At 37.4% G+C, this 25,809-nt stretch overlaps 4 protein-coding genes across 4 annotated transcripts in view; 2 read left to right on the top strand and 2 right to left on the bottom strand.

The window, feature by feature from the left end:
* LOC137291248 (coiled-coil and C2 domain-containing protein 2A-like) overlaps window positions 1-4,993 on the bottom strand; it is a 46,220-nt gene extending 41,227 nt beyond the window's left edge. Inside the window, exons 1-3 of the mRNA XM_067822549.1 lie at window positions 4,873-4,993; window positions 2,249-2,362; window positions 1,639-1,710 (exon numbers count right to left, since the gene is read on the bottom strand). Coding sequence (XP_067678650.1) covers window positions 1,639-1,710; window positions 2,249-2,338 — 162 coding nt within the window. The 5' untranslated portion in view covers window positions 2,339-2,362; window positions 4,873-4,993. The remainder of the gene's footprint in view (window positions 1-1,638; window positions 1,711-2,248; window positions 2,363-4,872) is intronic.
* A 2,307-nt stretch (window positions 4,994-7,300) lies between these two features.
* On the top strand, window positions 7,301-7,918 carry LOC137291847 (sperm-specific H1/protamine-like protein type 2). Its single transcript, XM_067823392.1, has one exon. It carries the CDS (start codon window positions 7,301-7,303, stop codon window positions 7,916-7,918), a length of 618 nt encoding a protein of 205 aa, XP_067679493.1.
* A 699-nt stretch (window positions 7,919-8,617) lies between these two features.
* LOC137291570 (girdin-like) lies at window positions 8,618-17,227 on the top strand. The gene is made up of 3 exons (XM_067822948.1): window positions 8,618-8,722; window positions 13,176-13,699; window positions 14,301-17,227. The coding sequence occupies exons 2-3, from the start codon at window positions 13,193-13,195 to the stop codon at window positions 14,760-14,762; spliced, it is 969 nt and encodes a 322-aa protein (XP_067679049.1). The 5' UTR covers window positions 8,618-8,722; window positions 13,176-13,192; the 3' UTR covers window positions 14,763-17,227.
* A 2,943-nt stretch (window positions 17,228-20,170) lies between these two features.
* Window positions 20,171-25,809, bottom strand: part of LOC137291587 (ubiquitin-protein ligase E3C-like) — a 44,865-nt gene continuing 39,226 nt past the window's right edge. The window contains exon 24 of the mRNA XM_067822969.1: window positions 20,171-25,500. Coding sequence (XP_067679070.1) covers window positions 25,330-25,500 — 171 coding nt within the window. The 3' untranslated portion in view covers window positions 20,171-25,329. The remainder of the gene's footprint in view (window positions 25,501-25,809) is intronic.

Genomic DNA, 25,809 nt, shown 5'->3' on the forward strand with positions numbered 1-25,809 from the left:
TTTGACAAATCCGCTAGGAGATAAAAGTAATTAATCAATCAGTGTGTTATCGGTTAATCCTTTGATCGATGTTTGTTTTTGCAACTCAGCTGATAAACCCTCTTGCATATTACATAACATACAATACATTTGCCATTACAGACCTTAATTTATAATGTTGAGTATTTACTCCAGACAGGAGAAATGCCTTGAGTAACCGAAGTGGTGTTACTACTAATTATACCTGTTATAAATTCGTTAATTGACCATCCAGAGAATGACGACAAATAACATGTGTAGGTTCAAACGCGAGTTACAGCAAGGAAGATGTAATCTCTGTGTCGCATGCAGCCTGAAAACACTTATGGGCCGATACTGTTTTGAGGATACCAACTGAATTTCGTTACATAAGGAATACACACAGGCATTTGCTGTGTACTTGGGTAAATAGGTGAAATAAGAGGTTTTTACGTAAGAAAATTTTCAGATTTCTCTACCAAAGGCAAAGTCATCGTTTTTTGTTTACGAATTCAAATAAATCAACTGTGTGTTTTTAGTATCATAAATAATAAACCATTGTAGCTACCATAGCTACCAAAATTTACGTGCAATATTTGCTATCACAGCTGAACCAACACTCAAAACTACCTAAATATAAAGCTTTGCAATCTTCCGTACTGAAACAAATGGCTTGCTACGTGCCTGTAGACATCATATTTTCATGTAACATGATTAAATATCGAGGTTAAAAACACAGAAATAGGATCAAATTGGATCAGTAACTATACCATCCAAGCATCCGAAAAGAACTACACTGCTGGGATATTTGGTTACGATCAGACAAGGAATACCATGGATATTTTTAAACAAATGGCATATGATGGGCATCCGGCCTCCTGACTGTTTAGGCGAAGAAATTGTGCTAATATGGACAGGAGCCCAGTTCCTTAGTCCGTCACGGTTGAAGGAGCGGGCGCTGACCAATTTGCGGTTTGGTTTCGTAATTAGACCGTTGCCGAGAAACATTATTCGCTCCGCATCAGTGCCCCTTTAATAAGGACATGATATACTAAACAAAGACATGACATACTGAATGACATGTCAGCCAATCAGGGAGTCTGACTACCTGATCCTGTTGGTTGTCTCTAATGACAAGCATGAGCTACTGAAGACTAACCTGGGCCTTCATGGGTCACACACTGAATGAGGACATGACATACCTCCTGTAACATCTCAAACAGCAACCAAAGTTGTTTTACTACACCAAATATTTGGCTATACACTGAAATACAATTGGGACTCTACCACAAATCTAACTTCGATAATACTGGATAAATCTGTTCATAAAACGTCACATTCCACTCACTGAGTACTGACAGTAGTATGTTACCGTTGACCTTGTACTGGATACCTCTTCACTACTGGGTAAACAGAGGCACATTTTGAACAAAGTCTTGTCTAAGAAGACACAACAAGTAACATGCGACTCAGAGTACGGACAAAATGAAGCCATTGGAACTCTGAAGAGTCTAGCAGCCTATCTAAATACCAGTTCTCTAAAAGACAATTCACCTGACCCACAACTTACTTAGCTTTACACAGCCCAAATCCTACCACATACATGTATCATTACTAACTGATACGATGCTGATAACTTACACTGAGTTCTGCAGCTGAAGACTCCCCCTCCGTCTGGGAAAAGGCCTGGTACGCTGCCTCTGTGTCGGAGTCCTACAGCAACAAGAATTCAACATTCGTCGCCACTGGTCAACAATGCTTTATATAAGTATAAGGTCTTAGAACATTTAAAAAAGTCAGTTTCCTTTACTGTTTACTTACGGGTACCATGTTTACCTTGGTATATTGTTTCTGACACATATGATTCTTTTTCCTCCATCCCGAAAATACAGTCAAATCCCGCCTCATGGCGTATTGAATATTATAAATTACTCGAAGTACCTGTTGGTCACCACCATCTTTTCTACCTATGTAGAATACATTGATAAGTTGAATTTACTACTTGGACCCCAGTGATTCGCCTCATCAAGATATGACTGCACTCTAAAATGTCACATTCACAACTTAGGTGAGACTTGCATCAATATCTAGGTACAGAATTTAACAGTTTGCATAAAGTGACAAACATATCATTACAAAGCCATTAGAGGGTCTGTATCATGGTTATCTGGCTATAATATCTAAAAGCTTTCAAATCTGGTGACTTGGCATTTCAAGTGAAGAAAAACAAGGATTTGACAAAAATACTCACAATTCCGGGATTGACAAGCCCTTCCTCTTCTCCATCTTTACCACTGAGCAGTTTCTGTTTCCGATGCTTAACCTTTGGTTTATCAGCCATCTTTCACAGCTTGTAAGTCAGTTACTACAATCATAAAAATAATGTTATTATTTGCATATACTACAATCAATATCCAACACACACTGAGAAGCCCATTTTTGGTGTCTCCGCACTGTGATATTGCTTAAATATTGCTAAAAGCAGAGTGAAACTCACTCACTCATCCACTTCTAGTCCTACACACACTGTGCCAACAATCAAGAGACAAGAAACCAGGGCCTTCGAAAATCTAGGCCCTGAGCAGTAGTCCCTGGACTGAATTTCATAACAAAGCATCACTGCATGTGACCGCCACATGACTTGTAGTTCTCCATCTTCAGGTGCATTTGGACTGATTATCATGATTATATATGGATTTGGTAATGGTAAATTAATTATCATAGTTTGAGAGTAGAGTACAGTTGTGTTACTATTCAAATGCTGAACAGTGCTCATTTCTAACCAAAACCAAAAATTATCTTATAACCAAATTTAGGACATGGACGTGAAGAAAAGGGTAATTTTAAAGATAAGTGATGTGGATAAGCATGTGTATAGCAATATCATCATCATCATCTTTATGCTAAAAAAATCACCAATGGTGGTACATGAGACAAGTGTGAACTTCAAAATATTGTGTCTTGTATATAAATGTCAAGCTTCAGAGTACCTATCTGAACTTCTTACAGTGTACACCCCTGCAAGATGTCTCAGATCCCAGAACCAGCATTTACTTACAGTCCCCAAAGTCATACTTGTCTCCCGTGGTCAGAGGATCTTTACCTACACCACTGCATTGATTTGGAATTGTCAAGCTTCAGTTTACCTATCTGAACTTCTTACAGTGTACACCCCTGCAAGATGTCTCAGATCCCTGAATCAGCATTTACTTACAGTCGCCAAAGTCACACTTGTCTCCTGTGGTCAGAGGATCTTTACCTACACCGCTGCATTGATTTGGAATTGCTGAATCACTGAACTCTTTCAAGATCTTCCTTCCTTTTTAATTGTAACTATTAGTAACGTCATGTATATGTTGAACATACATTCACCATTTCTGTAGCGTCTTGAGTGAGCATCGAATGCACGGATACAGGCATAGTTACGAATACCCACTATTATTATTATAATTAATTACACGCAAATAAATACAATAAATGCCATTGCCAAGAGAATAGGGATGTACATCAGTGTCTATAATACATATATCATAATCAGTTGAAAAAGAGTAGATGTTACAGATTGGATTTTATCTGGAACCTTTTGGAAACAATTCTTATATATTTTGTCAGTCCCCGAAGTCAGACTTGTCTCCTATGGTAAGTTACGTAAGGTGTTTGTTCTTTTGGATTTGAGAAGGTTTGCCATTTTTTAAACATTCAGCCACTCTAGAAATTGATTTGGAATAAGAAAGCCTTTCGGAAATAAAGGCTTCGCATTGAGAGAGATCATGAAACTCATGTGCAACTGCTGGAGAGCTACAGCACAAACCCCATTTGCACTACAGTTTGCACTACAGTTTGCACTACAGTTTGCCTGTGGCTGCAGAGAGGGCAAAGTCGCTCTACTCTGGGTGTTTCACTCCAGTGGCCAGTCTCAACTGGCAGGTTATGGTTTGATGTACAGAATATCACAGTTGTTGTGATATAACATTAGGGTGGAGAAGATACATTTCAAAATCTGGTGAGTGTTTGTACCATTGACAATAGATACCTTTTGAGCATGCCAAGATATTTTCTCTCCAATTTTTAATGAATTGGTTCCTAAGGATTCGCTCAAAATTTGAGACTAGCCATGGAGTAGAATACTCAATATTTAGAACATAACTTAGTCCAAAATTGTTTATGTTACTCCTCATGGAATTAAGCCAGGAGTAATCATTACAGTTGATTTTTAGAGTCCAGTGTCATAAAATTATATATTACTTGGGATAATTTTGTTACCTCGTTTGAGGAATTTAACTTATGCTAGAAAATTATCATACGTTTGTATATCTTAATATATAACGCCTGTCTTCCAAGTTCGCCATATGCAACAAAAGTAAGGTGTACAGTTTCTTAAACCTGCCGAATATGTCAAGGGCACTGCCCGAGAAACATATTCTGCTGTCAAGTCGTTGTGTGTGCAAATGAGTCCATCAAAGCACCTGAGAATATAGTTTTGGCACTAAATATGGCCTAACTATATATGATTATATCTTATATATTTAGGTCATGATTATAAATATATCAGAGTCTAGCGCCTGTAATAACAATTACGTTCTTAACGACATGCGCACAGATATTGAAATATGGCTTTAAGTTTAAGCAAAACCTGTTTATAAATACACTCTAAGACTTTACTGCATGAAGTTTTGGTCACCTAAGTCTGACAATATTCATCAAACAAATTAAACAATATTAAACACTTTACTTTGCCTAAACTTAGTCGAAGTAGAAGCTTGCAGTCCTTAGCTGACAGTGTGAATTATAGGCTCTGTGATCAGCAATGCTTTGAGTTTAATTGATTGGTTCTGTTAAATGGTATTTGGAATATGACAAACAAAATACGTTTACCGGTAATTTTGCCCTATTGTCAAATGAGGTATCACATTTTCATCAATCGCAACTGTAAACAGCGCATGCAACAACTTGTCAAAGAACCCGCTACACAAGAATGTAGTTGAAAGTCAGACTTCGAAATTGAAACGGAATGCGTAGAAACATGCAATTTTATGTTACTGAAAATGATACCGTACTTTAATTCGATTACTTTTATGAATACAGTATAACCATTAGATCAATTAAATAAGGTAAAGTAATATGTTTATTATTGCCATATTGAAACATTAATCGTAATTCGTTTTTGTTTTGTGAGTAACCTACAACCACTGCTGTTAACAAGTGCGAGAAGCACCCATAAATTATCAAAACATTGCTTTACGAAAAGGCAGATGTCATAATACACGTGTTAGCAATTTACCATAGCTCGCTTTAATGAAAATTAATCATAGAAAGGGGTAGTTACCATTATAAAAATGTTTCTACTGTTATATTTAATACTATTTTGTGCAGTATTTCTAACTGCAGGTATTTTCTTCACTTTTGAAAAGAGTAGCCAGTGCTAGTTATTGCTAGTAAACATATTGTCCACCCGCGTTCTTCAATATCCGCATGCGAAAACAAATAGAAACAAATATTTGGAGTACTGCAGTAGCGTATTGCAGATGTTTACTGTGTGTGCCATATCATGGCTATTTGTAATGCGTTGGCAAAAACGGTCTGCATGTAGATACTGTCATACACACCTCGCCATAAAGTAACAAATAAAGCACCCGCTAACAAGTAGACGTAATGTTTCGGATCATGTAGATCTTTACACGATTTCATCATAAAGTGCAGGATTATGGGCCCATATATACCTTGGGACCAACTTTAACACGACCTGGGATAAATGTCTGGAGGCTTGTCATATAAACTTTCTTATTTAGTTATAACATTCCCAATGTTGAACAAAATAGATACTTTTAATTTATTTATAAACAGGAATTCATTCAAACCAAAATCCAATATTTAACGTGCGCATCTTCCAGTCTTATATATGTCTGGCAAACATCCATATTTTTCAAATAAAAGATCTACTCGTCGCATGCACGGAATGCATGGATGCATTGAACCACAAACACATATTAATTTTCGTACTTGCATGAGTATTCTTGGCTTGGTATATATTCATATATATGACATATTAGCAAACCAAAATGACATCAGTTCATATTGATAGAATTCCTTTTAACATATTCTAATATTCTACATGTTTTGACGCAAACGATCGGGAAAATATCAAAGTATATTTCTTGGTTTACAGCTTTGCCAAGATTTTCAAATATTTTTCACTGTATCATTTTTTGTTATCAAAACACACAAAATTGAGGTCTAGTTAATATCTGTTAACACTGGGGAAATGGGTTGAATTAAGAAGTGGATGAAATGTCTTTTAGATAGAAAATCTCTATCTCTTTAAAGAAACGTCATGTACATGCTCGTTCTTTGCGCAGTGATGTGACCTTACAGAAACTACGTTTGTAGAGCCAACATACGTTTCTGACAAATTAGTGCAACATTCTTTCCTCATATGAAACATGTCATATACAGTTGTTTGAGTATTTTCTTCAGCTGTTTAATTACAAAAACAAAGTAAGCATACTGGATATTTTAGGCCTCATGACGAACTCAAACATTCATTGGAATATTGATGGTTTTCCAATATCACAACAATCTTATACGGCCACTACATCGGGCAATTAATGTATACGGTTTTGTGTTTAGTTAGTGTCAGAAACGGAATTGTCAAGAATTCGTGACAGCAGACCATGAGGTTGGGACAACAGGCTACATATTTAACATTTATGTACTGGCAGAAACTTATGTCTAAGTATAATCAGGACCAAATATTGAAAATTATTCAATATGGTCGAATTATCAATATTGTGTTTTTGACTCAACATTTAAAATCAAATTTGAGCTCTCTAAATGATTTTGATAGTTATGTATGATATATCGTTTGAATAAACACAATGTCATGTTTCACACCAAAGTATATTTGTGCTTATTTTTTTCAAGATGTTTTTGTTTTCGAAAAGTTTTGAAAGTTAAACCTTGTTTTTCACAAACTTCCGCCGTATAGTTCCCAGTAAAACCTTTCATAGAGTAACAACATCAACTTGCATCATGTATTTATGTGTATCACCGTAATCGTTAGATCATAAGCTGTTGAACGGTACCATTTCTTTCAACGAAATGTAAACAAAATAAGAGGAAATACATCATAATGAAGTGGTAAACAAACACAATTTGCACACAGAGCCAAGACTATTTGCATTTCAAGCGAATTTGTGTTGGTTGTCTTCTCTCACGTCCGCGCGTTGCCTATAAAAGCGACGTCGCGTCATCTGACGGCATTCCTGTTCAGTACTCGTGTCTGTCAAGAATACATCAAAAAATCATGCCAAGTCCAGCTCGTTCCCGATCCCAGTCTCCGGCAAGGCCTGCAGTGCTTACCTTTCCTGCTAAACGCCAAAAGAAAGTTGTTCGTCGCAAGCCATCTGGTCGCCCGACTGTCTTGAATATGATTATTTCGGCAATTCGTGCCCTAAAGGATAAGAAAGGCGCTTCAGTGCAGGCCATCAAAAGCTACATCATGGCTACCTACCCTGGCATTCCTGCAACTTTGTTGCCAAGTTTGCTCAAACGTGGCTTTCTGAAAGGTCTTCAGACTGGAGCCTTGGTCCGTCCCAAAGGTTCTCTCGCCAGTGGAGCGTCAGGTCGTTTCCGCGTAGGAGTAGTGGCAACAAAGAAGCCCGCCAAGAAGACCAAGAAGACTACTGGCAAGAAGAAGTCGACAGGCAAAGGCAAAGTACGCAGCCGTTCCACAGGGAAGGCAAAGAAGGCAAAGAAAGCCAAGAAACCAAAGTCTGCAAAGAAGTCCGCTACCAAGAAACGACCGAAGACAATGACCAAGAAAGCTACCAGAAAGGCCAAGCCAAGCAAGAGGCCAACTAAGAAGGTCGTCAAACCCGGATCCAAGAAGGTGAAAATCAGTAAGAAAACCAGCGTCAAGTAGACAACTACTTGTTTCAATTTAAGGACATTGTCCACAGGCCCTTTTCAGGGCCACCCAAGTCATCACAAAAGTAAACTTTTATTACATTGCTCGACTACCAATTTAATGTACTCCTGTTGAGAACCAGTCGTTTGCGTTTGACCAGAGACCATATAATAGAAATGGTGTTTGGTTTGGTCAGTTAATGATGAACAGTGATTTTTTAACCTCATAATTTCTCAAATTTATCTCGATACTAACAAAAATGTTAGCTTACTGATTGTTCGAAACTAGATAAGAGTTAATCAGAATCTTTATCGGAATGTTTGGTTCTGCAACACTCCAAATGAATAAATATGCATTTAACAATACCCTTCAGGAAAGCTGATTAGTAAACGAGGTTTAGCAAAAAAAGCTGTATGCTCCTTAGGCGGTGGTGGGGTTGGGGTTGCTCATCATTGTGTACATGTACTGGAGCGAGCGAGTTTTGTTTTACGTCGCGTTTGGCAATATATCACGGCGGTTGTTGGGGGTGGTGGTGGTGGTGGTTTGGGTTAACATTGTACGTGTTTCTCCATAATAATCACCCCACCCCACTATCCACAAATTACGAACGATTCCTACACAAGACTCTCTAACAGATCGGCACATAACGAAAGCTGACGTAAGCTAACGTAAGGAGAGCTGGCAATATAAATAGTGTCAGCTGAACGTACGGTTGTCACATGATTGCACGTGATCATCTCTCGATTTACGTTATGGGAGGCTGCAGCAGCTGCTGTTGGATAGTAATGTTCCTATGACGTTACACGCACCAAAGTTAAGGTAATGCATCATACATATGACTGCTTAATCTATTTGACCCAGTGTAACCGATAGATACAAGATTATTATACCAGCATATGACACTGACCCAGAACGTAAATCTAGGTCACAATAGTTTATCAGCCTTACCATGTTCTCGATTTAATGCGTTTTATCATTGCTTGCTGCAGGGTTTGTTGTTTTTTTTCAATTAACATGACACACGATGCAGAAATACGTTGGGTAAACAACCTTGCCACACTGCATCAAAACGACTGGCTATTGAAAAACAACCTTGCCACAGTACATCAAAATAACTGGCTATTGAAAACATTCCTGTAAACAAAATACAAAGTTTAAATTTTCACCTCAAAGTTGATACGAAATCTATGAACAGTTTTATCCCGTTAATGAACCTAAAATAGTTAAGAAAATGACTCAGAAGAGTTTCTTTGTTGAAAGGTTTAAAATATCCCATCATGAGTGAATCATGAGTGAATCATGTGTGTTTCTATGAATAGATTGCTATTCTCAAACACTGTCCGATTCTCAGTCATTATGTTATAAGTAACTCATTATCTAAATACCCCTAACATCAGGAATATAATACCACAGACAAACTGAATACATGGTAACTAAATTTTAGTGCTGTTATTTGGCAACACAATTACCATAGATACAAAAAGGGATCAAAATGAATCACCCTATTCATCGAGACATCAAGTATACTTGATATGTAAAGCAATAATACAAGTTAATATAAACAAGGTTCTGCAAAACAAATTTAACTTTTCTGAACCCAAATCATGACAAGTTGTTTTGCATGTGGGAAGTTTGTGTGTGTGATGTTATTGTGAATAGAATGTTAAAACATAAGAAGAAACACTGGTGGATCTAGAAGGAGGTGAGAGGGGTTGGAGGTTTCAGGGAGTTTGAACCTCTTGTTCCACCTCCTTTCAAAATTCCTGGATCTGCTGATGAGAAAGGTTTGTGACTGTGACACAAAAGGATAATTTTTTTTCAGTTGTTGCATAAAAAGCAACCTGAATATGTTGGAAACAATGAGTCCCAGCCTTCCTCCCCATAGAGTATTATGGTTATGGCCCTTAACTGGGTTTTGTTTTCTTGAAGAGAAACTGACATCTTTCTGACACTATCAGGACCAGCTGCAAAAACTACAGTTGGGTGTTTAGTAGGAGACATGAAAACAATTTCTCAGTTTCCTAAATAACATATCTCATAACCATAAACAAAGAGACTGGTTCTATAACTAATGCTTATGTACAATCATGGTTAGGTCAGGGCCCGCTTGCACAGAGCAATCTTGGTTACAATCAATCTTAGGCCCCTACAATCAACTTTACAATCACGGTACAATTGCCCTAATCCACTTGCACAAAGACGATCTTAAGACAGCATGGACTTAAGATCGCAATCTTAACTAAGATCGAACTCTTCAACGTTAGAGGTAGAACTTTCTTAAACTCGACTCCTGTCTACAGTTGTCTTCAAGAGTGCAAAGAATGCAGCGCAAATAAAACGTGGAACTGGTTACTGCACGCAACTGACATTTCTGCCTTAAACACACCTTGCAGATTTTTCATGAAAACAAAGCAAAACAAAAAACAAGCAAAAACACCCCACAAATCTTTTTAATGATAGCGTGGAAGATAACATATATGGTAACTCATACCTCTTGGGCTATTCTCTAATTTTTCTACATTCTAATATTATTTATGAACTAAGAATGTCATACTGCAACCACAGAAATATCACGTTTTATGATAAAATATTGAAATACAAACAAGTACATTAACAAATTTGGGTTTTGAGTTACTGACCTAGTACTCATGAAAATTAAAAGATAACATATATTATAAACAAAATGTACTTATGATACAACACCTAAATGTACCATGATTTGTCAATGGCTGTCAGTGAGTCAGTGTTTGGCATCTGGTTGGTGTTCTTTGGAGTAAAAACCCAAATATATCCCACAAGCATTAGATGTGTAAACATATGAAAGTGTGACATGAAAGTGGGAGTGTTGTGGAAAATGCATGACAGGGAAATATGAAAATGTTATTGTTCCGTGTGTCTTGTATGTGTTGTTAAATACTTATCTACAGTATGTTAACTGCATTACGCTATTTTGTTGATAATTATTTTTTCTTTTTGTTAAAAAACGTTTTTACGCAAATTTCACATGCCTCAGCAAGTGTATTTTCCTGTTTGAAGAATACTTCAAATTGTATTATATTTAAAATGCATAGATTAAAACTCTGTTCTCTCATTAGAAAGAAACATAAATTTGTACGCTAACCAACTGTAGATCATTGACACGTCTATGATCGAAAATAAATATATGTGGAGATCTGTGCTGTCACAATATAACATACATTGTATTTGGGCATGGCAGATTTTACAGCAACGGTATAATACGCAAAGGGAAACGACTCCCATCTTGCGTGAAAATCAAGATTAGCTGCCCTTGAGTTATTGAAAAGGTCATGGCCACTGCTAATCGCATGCAGACACCTTTCGTTACTATCCTTTCCTTGTTTATCAAAAAGGTATGGTGTTCATACTTTTTCCAGCACTGAATCGGGTGAGAATTGTACTCTATGATATCGACTCAATAATGATGTTGTTCACTACCTCAAATAACGGTATTTCAGACGTTAAATCGATGTTGCATTCTCCGTGTTGTTGCAGTGTCGAGGCGAATCATACAGTTTTATGCAATATAAAAGCAATCCCCAAACATAAAGCTAATTATTTGCGTGAAACTGACACCAACTTGCATGCCATTTTGCTACTGGCTACAATGATCTTAGCTCCTTACAATTGGTTCCGACCAGTTGTAAGTTTTGATTGTAACTTACATTGATCTTAGCCTGCAATCGCTTTGTGCAAGTGGATGGCGATTGTAGCCCAAGCCTAAGATCACCATCTTAAGGATTTACAATAATTGTAGCTCTAAGATCGTTTTGTGCAATATAAAAGCAATCCCCAAACGTAAAGCTAATTATTTGCGTGAAACTGACACCAACTTGCACGCCATTTTGCTACTGGCTACAATGATCTTAGCTCCTTACAATTGGTTCCGACCAGTTGTAAGTTTTGATTGTAACTTACATTGATCTTAGCCTGCAATCGCTTTGTGCAAGTGGATGGTGATTGTAGCCCAAGCCTAAGATCGCCATCTTAAGGATTTACAATAATTGTAGCTCTAAGATCGTTTTGTGCAAGTGGGCCCAGATCTTTATGATAAATGGTCTGGTACATGTATTACGATTACCAGGAAGTACATAGTTGCTTAAACTATGTACTCCTATGGGACACAAATGTTCAAAACAAAACTATATTTGTGTGTACCTTGTCCTTTATTGAGTAGTAATATGGGAGGGTTTTTGTTCAGTTTATGCAGTTGGGAGCCAATGATATGTGTTTACCAATGACATCTGTCAGATGGTCTGATCACCCAGTCCCATTAGTAGCCTTATGACAAGCATGGGTTACTGAAGACCAGTTCCAACTTGGACCTTTGCAGGTGAATAAGTCATGGGGTTTATCCTACATGATATAAATACAACTACTCCTCAGGGACTCTCTCTGACCACCTGATCCTGTTAAGTGCCTAATGGTAACAGGAATATATAGTCCGTTTGACTCAATAAAGGACCAATGAATTGCAACGTTACTCGAAAACTAATAAGCATAACATACTCAATGAAATGCTGATCATAATCAAAACATAATACCAACTCTGTGAGGTTTTTGCAGAACTTTTGTCCTAATAATAAAAAAAGTTCTTTAAGAAACTATCATTAAAATATTGACACAGTTCAATATTGACAGCCCACCTGGCTGTCCCTTTCTCTGTACTACTTTCACATAACAAATAGTGAACTGTGTCAATATTTTAATGATAGTTTGTGAAAGAACTTTTTCATTTGATGCAAAAATACTCTGCAAAAACCTCACAGAGTTGGTATGATGTTCTGATGATGATCAGCGTTTCATGTTATGTTTTATGAGTGTGTTATGTTTATTGGTTTTTGAGCTAGACTGCAATTCATCGGTTCGCTTTTGAGCCATGCAGACTATACTCCATTTTAGACTGACAAATTGTCATTTCTATGTATGTAAATTGAAATTCAGAAAGATAAAGATACATATATTTACTGAACATTTGGCAATGTAACATGAAAGATATTATTGTATGAAAGCCCATATCAAACATTCATGCTCAATGTGAATCTGCTGACAGTGAAAGGAAACGGGTATTGGACAGTTTGTTTGAACACGATAAATACACAATAATGCATGGCTCATCATTCTCTTGAAATCCTGTTCATGTTGGTAGTAATTCCTGCATATTTCATAAAACATTCATTTCAATGCCAGATGATACACTGGAAAAAATTTTAAGTTTATGAAAATATAATTTTAGATTGATTTTCTGTTAAAGATATACAGATTTACAGAATGGCTGAACTTACAAAAGAATCACAAGCAGTTCAGTGCACTGAGACCAACTGCAATTCAGGCTCTGATGTCCTGGCTGCCATTGCCAGGCTGACTGACCATCACATCTTACCTGAGGAGGTCCACATATTGTATGATGAAGTCACAGAACTTGTCCAGAAAAGCTGCATGAAGGACAAGTACATTGAGGAGTTGAACCTGAAGCTACGTCAACTAGAGAATGAAAACAAGGATCTGAGGGAAACGGCGGATATCTTCAGACAGGGTACTGGGAATATCAGAAGCATGGGATCATCAGGTTGTGATGATCTCGACAGAGATAGTCGGGTGAATCGGGACATCATCCAGAACTTGTCGCTGAAATTGGTCATTGTGGGAAATGAGAACAAGGAGCTCCGTGAGATGTATCAGAGGGTGGTGGAGAAAAATGATATGATGGTAGGAGTTGCCCGTCAATGTGCCCATCTACAGGAGTTAAACTCCCAGCTACAGAAAGAGACTGAAAAGGTTTGTTTCACATTTGGTTACAATGTTGGAGTGTTTCAGACATCTGGAAGGGAGTCACTGTTAATTACTCTGTTAATAGTAATTGTGACTCTGTCATCGTACCGAGATACCCAATTCATGGCTGGGTGGACTGGGACACATAGTCCCAGTCAGACAGTAACTGAAATTGTGTTTGTGAAGTTTCATATTCGCAATATTATTAAGTAAATAATGTTTGACACAAATGTTCATTCTACACTGAATGGCAATGTTTGAATGGACTTTTGTAATACTTAATATTTGTGCTCAAGCACTTTGAATGATATTATAAAATAGTTAATAGTCCCTTTGTTAAGTCTGTAATTACCATGTTTTATTGGAAGTGATCACACTTTATATTTTCTCATTTATGGCATAAGCTGAGTTCATCACTGAAACATTCTTGTGAATTCTGGCTCTACTTAAGAATTGACTGATGCAATTCAGTGGTCAAATTTGTGGATTTTCTGGTTGTGAGTCACACCTGGCTATATTTTACAGACCATATTTTGTAGTTGCAATATTGCTAAGCTTGCGTGTTAAACACAGAAGCAGAGTGTGACAAAGATGTTTGTATTTTCAGCTGAGGTGGGTGGAGACCCTGTACAGTCAGAAGGAGAGGGAGTTGGAATACAGCCAGAGGAAGCTGCAGAAGCTACAGCAGCTCCACAACATCCTCCGGGGCAACAGCCAGAGATCCATCATCACTCCAAAGTCTCCTATGGAAGAAGAGGTCCACCCTCAATGTGAGGAACAGACCATCCGTCCCTTGAAACGTGGTCGGTTTGTGATGGAGAAAAGTTGTTCATATGAGTGTTCCAAGTGCTCTAAGTTCTTCCCAACCAAGGAGGTGTCTGAAGAGTCCACTTGCTGCTACCACCACATGAAGCCTGTGAAGGCCATCCTGCGACGTGAAGATGGAACTGTAGATCCCGTTAGTCCTCCTGACTGGTTTTGGCCATGTTGTCAGAAGATAGGAAGAAATGCTGTGAAATGCGTTCAAAACAGCAGTCACATATTTATTGGAGATGGTGGTAAACGTTAAGAGAGGTAATATCGATCCTGAAGAACCATCTCCTTGAAGGTGCTCCTGATCTTCTATCATGTAAATCTGTCTCAAAATGACGTTTACCACTTATCAAATAATTGTCAGTAAATTTTCTGTTCATTTGAATGCGAGATACAATCACACATACTGCTGTACAGAAGTATCTGTATCAAACAGACAGATACATTTCGCCTGTATAGATGTCATACTGTGATGAATCATGAGGCCTATTTCGCAAAACATTTGCAGCACTGTTCCTGTTGTCAGTGTTAAACCAGGGCCTTGTTTGCGTAGAAATAACTTGCCTACAAATTTCCAGTAGAAGTAAGTATTATTGCCTGATATTTCAGTGAAGTTTATCTATGCCCAGATAATATAAAACAGTTCACCAGCCATGTCATAGTCTCTGCCCAATGAATGATTTCATCTAGTTCAAATGAAATCAAACCAACTGTGATAAACGTTTTTAATGTGTTCACACATCTACTGTCTACATATGTGATAATCCATTATTGAGAGGTATTTAGAAGTTTGGCTATTAGTAGTATATATTCATACTGATGAAACATTTCCAAAGGAATGGAATAATAATTGTCATATTTTCCCTTAATTTCTCTTCATGATCTGTTTCTTCCTTCCATTTTATCAATCTTATAAATCAAGTATCCCCAACTTTTTTTAATGGTATATATAAGATGACAAGATTTGCAAACAACCTTTCTGTAAGTTTGTTTCTAATACGTTCCTGGTACAGCATGATAATCTTGATTTTATTGCCACAACAAATGTGGAATGGCTCGAAAATCTAATGAAATCCTGACTTTCTGAGGTAATGGAATCACATTTTGTTATCAAAAGGAAAGACAGGGAGCTGATCTCAATATTTTTGTTTATGTTAAGCAGCATTTGAGAGAGTGATAGTTTACAGCTCGTGGACATATCATGTGTGTGTGCATTCATCTGTTTAAGAATTTCCTTAAGTCACATGCTGATCCTTGGTTCTTCAACAAAGATAACTTTGAAATAGTGCTGTATATTTGCTGACTATAAACTTATTATATTGTTTAAATAAGTAATGTTTCTATGCATTGAAGCAGTTGTGCTAAATTCAGGAAGTGTTAGATAAATGATATCTAAGTTATGGAACTCTCATGGCTGATGCCATACACGCACGCACGCACGCACGCACGCACGCACGCACGCACGCACGCACGCACGCACGCACGCACGCACGCACGCACCTAGGTATGCATAGACTGTTATTCCATCCTAAATTACAAAAGACACTAAAGTCTTTGACAAGCCTCTTATAAAATGACCAAATAGGTATCAGTGCTTACACTAAAAATGACAGAAGTTTGTAAAGTCTATGTCTCTTAACCTCCTCACTGATCCACAGAACTGTCCACACCCTCAAGGTGTGCCGTAGTATTGAATCCAAAATCTGTTTGGTCATAGTTTAATGTTATGCACTTATATGCCATTGTTATGTGTGTTATTATCTTATTATTGTTAAAATATTGTTATTGTAGGCATATATAGTGTTGTTGGGTGCTTAATGGTGTAACATATTGCTAAAATGTTGTTTTGTTTAAGCATTCCTTCACTTTCCTTGACTTCGTGACATATATTTTGTAAATACTCCGACAGCATATTTTTCAACCAGTATACTCTGCCAGAATGTATGTCCAAAACTGCTGTTGTTGCACAAATACATTCTGAATAATGTTGTATATTTATAAGGGTGTTATATCACAGATAGTGATATGAAATTGGTTATGTCAGTTACAATGAATGAAGCTATTCTAGCTGATGGCGTCAAGGTTTTCGTTATTATAGAGAAGATAAGAAATGGATTGAGTAGCTCAACATACTACCTACTCACTTTTACAAGGCACTATTAGGCTGTTTTTCACTTTACATGTTGCCATAAAAGGCGTACTATGTTTGTCGTAAGAGGCGACTAGTAGTCAGGTAGTCAGGCTTGCTGACTTGGTTGACACATGTCATTAGTTCCCAGTTGCGCAGACCGATGCTCAGCTCATGTCATTGATCACTGGATTGTATGGTCCAGAATGGATTATTTACAGACCTCCGCGATAAAGCTGGAATATTGCTGAGTGCGGCATAAAACTAAACTCACTCACTTTACATGTTGCAATCGTGATAGCAGATAGTGTCAAATTTGTTTTGTTTTGCTTTCCTGAAGAGATTAAGCAAACCTCTGTTTGTATAATGGGCATAATATTGTTCATATTTATACTGTGCCAAAACCATTGTCCAGGAATGTGTTCAAAGTGCAACATCGTTACCCTGGTCAGTGCATATGTTTGTAAGTCTGAAGATTGAATCTGTTTTGTTTCAAGGAATGATATGCATATCCATATTGTGCTAGGTCCACTCCACAAAGCATGCTTAGTGGACAAAAGTATATCCCTGGTCAATAAATAGGTGAGTACTCTGATTCTCCTCTCAGTGGCAGTGTACCACAAACTGTGCCTTGTATGGTGCTAGAAGGTTAATATTTATACATATTATTGCCATCTCTTTCTACCGGGCCTTACTTGCACAAAGTGATCTTAGCATTACAATGATTGTAACTCCTATTCTCCAACACAGGCTTAAGACAGCTGTAGCACTAAGATCACTTTGTGCAAGTGGGCCCAGGCAGTGATACATGATGGATGAACATCGACATATTTGTCACAAAGTGTTTTGTCTAATAAAACACCTCTGGTCCTTAAAGGTCACATGCAACGTTAAACACAACTTTGCAGATTCTCATACAAATCATCAAAAATGCCAATTCAACTTACGAAGTTGAAAAAAACGCAATGAAAAAAAGTCAAACGATTCACTAATTTGTCCCCAGTGCTGGGGTCACAATGTGTGCACAATGAATAGGTTTGCAGTGCTTGACACAGTTTACCTACCTGGAGTATGAGGTGAGCAGTAGTCTAATCTTGGTTGTGTACACAAACAAGTAAATAATCTACTAGTTACATGAAAAAACCATGTTGATTGTGATAAGCAGCCTCTGTCACAGAGAAAACTCGATGTCTGGTTTATTGACACCTATATATCTGCCTGTCGGTCTGCTAATGACAACATGCAATGGACAACTTCAATCACTGATCACATGCAATCAGTACCTTTTTGGCTTATACGCAATAAACAATGAACTGGCTAAGTGCATCAGCAAATGAACCATTGGCCAATGAAAAGGCTTCATTACACTTGAGTGCACACCCTCCGGCTCTGACTGTTTTTGGTATCGTGGCTCCTTCATTTTGAGGGAGGTGAACCCAAGTACAAAATATTGCACTTTTGATTTGTGATTAGATGCCAATAATTTTGTTCATTTGTTTTTTCGTAATCAGGAATGCATTTTATGTGTCATGAATAAGTGATAGCTGTGTGTTAATTATGTTTGATTTTTTGGTTGCATGTGACCTTTAAGTGATGGGGCAGTGGGGTAACTTAATGGTTGAAGCGTCCACGCATCACGGCGGACCATTTCTGGTGCTCCCTGCAGTGATTTTGTTGGAATATTGCTAAAAGCGGCATAAGATCATACTCCTTCAGCGTAGGGCAGAATAAAAGTCTTACATATTTTCAGATGTCAAGGTCTCCAAACACGATTCTCTTGCCCAACTTGTCTTTGGAACGAAAAGATCTATTTTTTTGTATGATTTGTAGCCTCTGTCTGTGCTGTATAGAGGCCTAGGTGCAGACAATTTTTGCAATCAATGTTCTGCTTATCTTTGAATAGTAGTATAGATGTTCAAATGTTGTACTCAGACACACAGATCAGATATCACTGTTCTGGCTTGATGGCATGTGATGGTAGTTGGAGGTCTGTAGCAAGTCCCTTGTACATGTTTCTGTTTTTTTTCCTCATAATTGACACATATAGTATATTTGTATTTTACATCACATTAATATATGTGCCTTTGTATTCCAAAGAGAAGATACTCTGACAATAATGCTTTTGTCCATTATTTGCATTTTTAACAGAGTAATTTAGAAAAAGTGGCGAAATCTGAAAGTCACAATTTGTTAGAATTAAGATATCCAGTGACACATCCTGTACATGGCATTCAATACATTCATCTAATTTTGTTCAGTAATATTAATGCATTGTGCACCGGGAAGGCTAAAATGTATTTTTCAGATGAATCGGGAAGGCTACAATGAGTATTTCGGTTTTCCTGGGAGAGGTGATTAGGGGAGTACCACCCAAGCAGAAGATAAGGGTCCAGAAAGCATAATCCATGTCGGGAGTGGAGAGAATTTTTTACAAAACAATTATGATTGTTGCTTCTTTAGAACTTCATTTTGCTCAGTGAATGATATTCCATAGGAACTAAGTGATATATGTTTAAAATAATGGAATTTAACACCAAAATTACAGCCTACATAATTTTTCTTCTCTCTGTATGTTGAGCCATCTGCCAGTTTCTATCAAAAGATTTAGATGTGAGGTTCTAATTTCAAAATAGGGACAACATATTGATTTTCATATTTAATGGGGCTCTACCAAATTCATCATAAACCATACCCTGCACTATGATCGTGGAGACATCATCGTCCACATAGACCATGTGCCATAACTTCTCAAATTTTCTTAAACTTGAAGACAGAGTTACAGAAATGTGATTTACCAGGGATAATGACAATTTAATGTCAAATGTATAATGAAGGAGACGTGAATATATGTAAATATCTCTATTTTTTTAATGATTGTCCACTTTAGCTACTTTCATTCCACTTTTCTTTGTAGTTTGTCAGAGCCTCTAAGTGAGGCGTGCTGTGTTCATTCAGCCATAACATTATTTGACAAGTACTGTGAAGGCTTGATTTTAGCCTTCCCGGCCATGAACCATTAGTGTACCTTTCCAGGCATTTTAATTTTTCAGTGATCATGTTACTAATGAAACAATGACTTTTTCTTTTCCAAAAGTTGTGTTCTTTCATTGTTTTCTGTGTGTTGTTTTCTGTTTATACACAAGACATTATTTTGTTGAGAGTTTTGGTTTTGAAGCTTTACAGACAAATGGTACAATGTTCATACTTACAAGCTATATATTTGACCACTTGTTACTTTTTACATGTTTGATAAATAAATGTAGTTCAAAGTATAATTTTGAGAGTTGTCATGAATGCACATGGTATGAGTAATATGTATTAAAGTATAGAAATGTTTCTTTCATGAACAGAATGGAAAAATGAATTTTAAACTGAAATGGTGAAGCAAAATATCTCCCTTTTCATCCATCTGAGATACTGCATTGCATTCTCTACACTACATTCTGTTGTGTTTTTTCAACATTTATCTCTCTTCTATTAACTCCTTATTAAGGGGATGAACTGTTATTGATTAGCATCCAAGACAGGAAAGACTCTTTCAGTGTTTGAATTAGGTTTATTCAGTGTTTGGTATTGATCACAGCAAATACAACAAACATTATCTCCCAGTCAATCATCAATCGCATCTCCTCCAATACACTGAGAAGAAACACATTCAGATAAAATAGTGTAAAAGCAGTGTTATGACCATATTACACATATAAACTAATAGAACTGATCCCTGCATACAGTTCAGTGGAGTTAGTGTTTTAACTTGATTGAAGCTGATAAGCATAGCTTCAGCCAAACGCATTAAAACTGAGCTCTATGAACCATGCATGTGAGGTGCAGGAAACCAAGGTCTTTAGCAAAGGTAGCAGTGGTTAAGGGAAATATTGCACCTGTTTCAGCAGAACTGCAGCAACATCATGGTGGATCACTAATAACTAGATTCACTTGTGGACGGTGCCAACCACACTTGGTATGCCAGATTATAAGTCTTGTTAAGATGCCTCAGTGCCATACCTAGGATGCCATGAACTGCCAATGTAAAATTTAACCTTTCATTTTTGCTTTTTTGCAAAGCATGACATACCAGCTAACTTCTCCATGTATTGATTATGGTCATACATTTTTAAGTGGTAGACTCAGTATATGTTATTGAAGGTGGGATTTGGCAGATTCACTGTACTAATAAGGGTGGGTGGGCTTTGGCAGTCTCACTGTACCCATGTGGGTAAGTGGGTTGGGTTTAGCTGCCTCACTGTACTCATGTAGGGAAGTGGGTTGGAATCAGCTGTCCCACTGTACTCATGTAGGGAAGTGGGTGGGATTCAGCTGTCCCACTGTACTCATGTAGGGAAGTGGGTTGGAATCAGCTGTCACACTGTACTCATGTAGGGAAGTGGGTTGGAATCAGCTGTCCCACTGTACTCATGTAGGGAAGTGGGTTGGAATCAGCTGTCCCACTGTACTCATGTAGGGAAGTGGGTTGGAATCAGCTGTCCCACTGTACTCGTGTAGGGAAGTGGGTGGGATTCAGCTGTCCCACTGTACTCATGTAGGGAAGTGGGTTGGAATCAGCTGTCCCACTGTACTCATGTAGGGAAGTGGGTTGGAATCAGCTGTCCCACTGTACTCATGTAGGGAAGTGGGTGGGATTCAGCTGTCCCACTGTACTCATGTAGGGAAGTGGGTGGGATTCAGCTGTCCCACTGTCAATCTCCATTAGGCGCTAGCTCCATACACATATATTTAATATTTTCTATATTCTCATGCAAACAAAAGTTAAAACACTTTATGGTTTTTCCATTTGGTAAACTTTTGCCCTATGAATTATATATGTTATCATGGCTATTCACTCTAATGAATATAGCCTAAAGTGAATCTATTAATATCACTGTATTATTTGTTGGAATGTATGGGGATAATCACTTACTCAGCATAAATCTACATTCAATAATCCATATTTAATATTTCAGTGTGCGAACAATTCAGATGTTAAATAAGGAGGAAACTGTATGTTTACTACTTTGTAGACATAATGCAGAACATAGCAACGAGGTAACTGGTTATGTGGCTTTGTCAGGTTCTATATGTGAACAATATCTATATTGAGAATGCATCACCAAGTAACTGATCATATGCTTTGCCCACTATGCAACTATGTTCTTCACAAAAACACAAAGGACCTTTCACAGGATTTAACCAACATTCTTGTTGTTAGATTTGCTAAGTGACACGGTGAATTGCAAAAAACTGCAGAGTATCCCAAATTACATGAGCAGGGCTGGTGTTGACATATCAAACTCTAGTGGTACCCAAGGGACATAACTCTACATATTACTGTAAATGTCGCAAATAATGGAGAAATGTCCTTCTGAAGAGAAGGTATTCATGTTGACACTATTCTTAAAAGTATTTAAGTCCTGTCGTAGTTTAAATGTGCAGAATATGGTGACACTGCATCACAAATTTACTTTGTGATAAATGAATATGTGAACATGTTGCTGTTGCGTGACTACTCACATGTCTGATACACTTAGCATAACTTGTCCAGACACTATGCCTTCACTGAGCCAAGCCAAACTGCTTGGCTCTGTGTCTCTCTACCCTATAATATTACTATCTAAGCCACTTAACCATGTTAAAACTTTAAGCCTACATTACTGCATAAAGGAAAAGAGAGCAGAAGACAAGGGAACAAGCAACAGCTGTACATCTGAAAAACGTGATTAAAAAATTATTACTTTATCAAAGTGAGAACTCAGTACTGCATAAACCTTTATGCAGTCATATAATGATACAGTGTTCATTAACAAGTGCAGACAGCCAATAACATGCATGCACAGTTGAGCATCAGTGGTGCTTCTCCACAACCACAAATGTCTACAGGAATTCATTGCAAATTTATCGATGCAGGCAGTCAATGGGCTCTGTGATAATGAAACGTCTCCAATTATCATGAAGACAAACAGGTTAGTCAGTCATTTTTCATTAGCTCTACGAAACAAAGCCATCGTTTTGGCATGAGTGCATATGTGCAAAGTATAATCAGGTGAACTTCCTAACAACCTGATTACCTTTATACAATCACGCTCTTGTCAATTAGTGCACTATGATGGCGGTATCATGCTACTTGATCTTGACCATCCAGTGATGGATAACTGGGAAATTATCTATACTGTCTGCATAAGATGACACACCAAGTCAACCAGACACTGAGCCTCACCTCCAGAATCATCAACCTGCCTCTTACGACAAGCAATTGTTGCTAGGGACCTAGGCTGTATTGCACAAATGGACACAAACAAGTGATTAATATGAACTATGTCTGATGCTGAATAGGTATCATGGCACGCTGTCATCCACTTTGGTGTTCAGCTCCAATATGGGAGCTAGGTACAAAGTGTCTCTGCCAGTGCTCTTAATATGGTGGTATCTAAGCCTAGACTGGAAGTAGGCACAAAGCCATGCTCAAAAGAGAATGATCTATGAATTCAGCTTTCCGTCGCTTTTAGCAATATTCCAGCAATATCAGTTTTTGTCTTTTTTTTTCACCATGGCAGGCGACACCAGACATAGCCTTCTCACCCACGTGGGGAATTGAACCTGGGTCTTTGGTGTGATGAGCGAATGCTTTAACCACTATGCTACCATCTCCATGCTACCATCAGCCTTCCTTGTTCAAGAGCCTGTCTAGCAACTAGGACTGTGATCAAACAGTTTAAACATTCCTTAGCAAGCCCACAGCACTTCAATGAGAACACAACAAAAGCAGTTTTTGTCAAAGCAGTTCATGAATAGTTTGTCAGTAATCAAAGTAAACATAATCAAATTCACAGATCACATTTATGTTCAAGGAGAAGCACAATTGATATTGAGGTGTGGATGTTGACAATGGAAATAAGTGGTCAGGTGACAACATTTCAAGACATAATAATTTACTTTAAGCATTTTAAGGCCTTATTTCTATTTAGCTGCTTTACAACAATATTGGTTAGTATTCACTGTAAATGATCAGAAAAAAATCCCTTCAAAATTAGTATTGCTACTAATACATGAAAAACAAACCAGTTTTAACTTGGCCCTGTATTGAAATATAATGATAGGTTTTGTTTTGTGAAAATACAGAGTTTGAGACAAAATAATCAGACGTTCTTATGAACAGAGATAATAAGCCCTTGTGTTTCTTCAATCCAACCAGTAGTAAAACAAATATGTCCGAAAACAATTTGGTTGAAAGTCAGCCTTTTCTTATTTCTGGGTGATTTTGTTGGTCTGGGTCCCGTTTCACAAAACTCTCATAAGCCTAAGGTTTTGCAACTTTTCTCGTAGCATTTGTACCTGGCATACTGTAACATAGGAGGTGCAAATGCTATGAGAAAAGTTACAAGGCCTTAGGCTTACGAGAGTTTTGTGAAACGGGGTCCAGGTTCATAAACCAACCAAAAATAATATGTGGTCTAAATATTCTATATACAGTTAGCAGAATCATTTGGTTTGTGATATTTATATGCAAATGTTACAAATATACAGTAAAAACTTGTCTACACATAAACAATCTTCACTCAGATATATATGCTCATATGTGACTTTAATACAGAGTCTTTTGATTATTTGAACTTTGTAAATAGACAATACATCAAAATAACAAACATTACTAATTACTGGTTATCTTCAACATGTATAAATACAAATTATCAAATATTCACAAACAGTACCCTTCAAAAAGATCTCTGAAATGATCTTAACTTATCTTATTATGGTATGCAGATCATAACCAACTGAACTAGATCTCTTGTTTGAAAATGATTGGACAAGTCTCTGAATCATGGCTTTTGTCCATGGAATATGATATCAATGTGATTCCTACCTTTGTAACGAGTTTTTATACCGACAATCATGTAATCATGTTGAAATACTGGCAATTTGTATGTGAAAATATACCAAATACTTTCAAGAGTACTTTTCATTTCAAAAGGTGGTTCAAATGAGATTTGAAATTAGACATGATCAAATTCTAAAAACGGTGAAGTAAAAAAAATTCTAAAAATGATCATTATATGATGAAGATCAGTCTATATTTTCCTGAAAGTTTCAGCATTTGTGCCATTCAAAAGATTTTGATGCATAACCATATTTTGATTATGTAACAATATTCACATGTACTAGTCTATGACATGCAAACAACTTCAGCCAGGGTTAAAGACACAGTGAGATGAATGCAGCAATCAATTAACAAGTGATTGCTGAAGCCAGATCAAACCCACATCCAGCAGTCACAGACCCAAACAAACCAGTCCCGCTAGTCTCAGGGTCTTAGCCTTGATGGGTTCATGATAAAAGAACAAGTATTACAACCAGCTTGTCAACTGGTGACATTGATGGGACACATGAAATATAGTCTACAGCATGCATATATAGCATACACACAATCAATCCTGTGTAATTGTGTACTGAAATTTGACCCTACTTTTGATAAGTCGGAGTTGAAAAAACTATGCTCAAAGCACCAGAATAACATGTCTGCATCAGAATCTCTGTCTCAGACACAACCCACATATCCACAGACCTTGTACAGTGTATCACAAAGTCTCTCAAGAGCAGCTGCAATCCATTCTATGTGTAAGCAAGTTTGATATGATCACATCATCCAGGGACTGTCTACAGAGTTTGTATGTTCAGATTATGATATGATTCTGTTGTCCAATCACTAACTCAGTTCAAATCCTGAGTCTGACTCAACAGCGTAGAGGAGCTTCGTCCTTAGCATCACCTCATCCTCCACTTCTGGCAGTTTGAGCAGGTTCATGCAGGTGCTTGCTGTTGGAAGTCGTTCAGGATCTTTTCCAGCATTGTGAATGCAGAAGGCTGGGTACAAGTCCTAAAATACATGACACAGATCTGACCATGAATGTATCATAACTTGATGTATCTGAATCTTTAAGAATATACCTAATGATCATAAGGTGTACCAATGTAGCGCACAGGTTGTATGAACAAGATGTGTTCATTTAATATTATGATTAAATTTCTGATTCTGTTACCACAGAGAGACCTTTGAAGATTGGTAGTGGTACACCAACATTTGAGGACCTTTTAATGACAGGATGGGATATTAGCATAATTAGAGAGCAATTCAAACTAAGATTTGAAAACTCCTTATCTTATCATTTAATACAGAACAAACACA

Source organism: Haliotis asinina, chromosome 7, assembly GCF_037392515.1.
Source record: "Haliotis asinina isolate JCU_RB_2024 chromosome 7, JCU_Hal_asi_v2, whole genome shotgun sequence".
NCBI lineage: Eukaryota > Metazoa > Mollusca > Gastropoda > Lepetellida > Haliotidae > Haliotis > Haliotis asinina.

What these genes read in the sequence shown, in the direction of transcription:
- LOC137291570 (XM_067822948.1), top strand. Translation starts at nt 13,193, where the DNA reads ATGGCTGAACTTACAAAAGAATCACAAGCAGTTCAGTGCACTGAGACC. An exon ending in TACAGAAAGAGACTGAAAAG is followed by an intron (nt 13,700 to 14,300) that starts GTTTGTTTCACA and finishes TTGTATTTTCAG; the next exon opens with CTGAGGTGGGTGGAGACCCT.
- LOC137291847 (XM_067823392.1), top strand. Translation starts at nt 7,301, where the DNA reads ATGCCAAGTCCAGCTCGTTCCCGATCCCAGTCTCCGGCAAGGCCTGCA.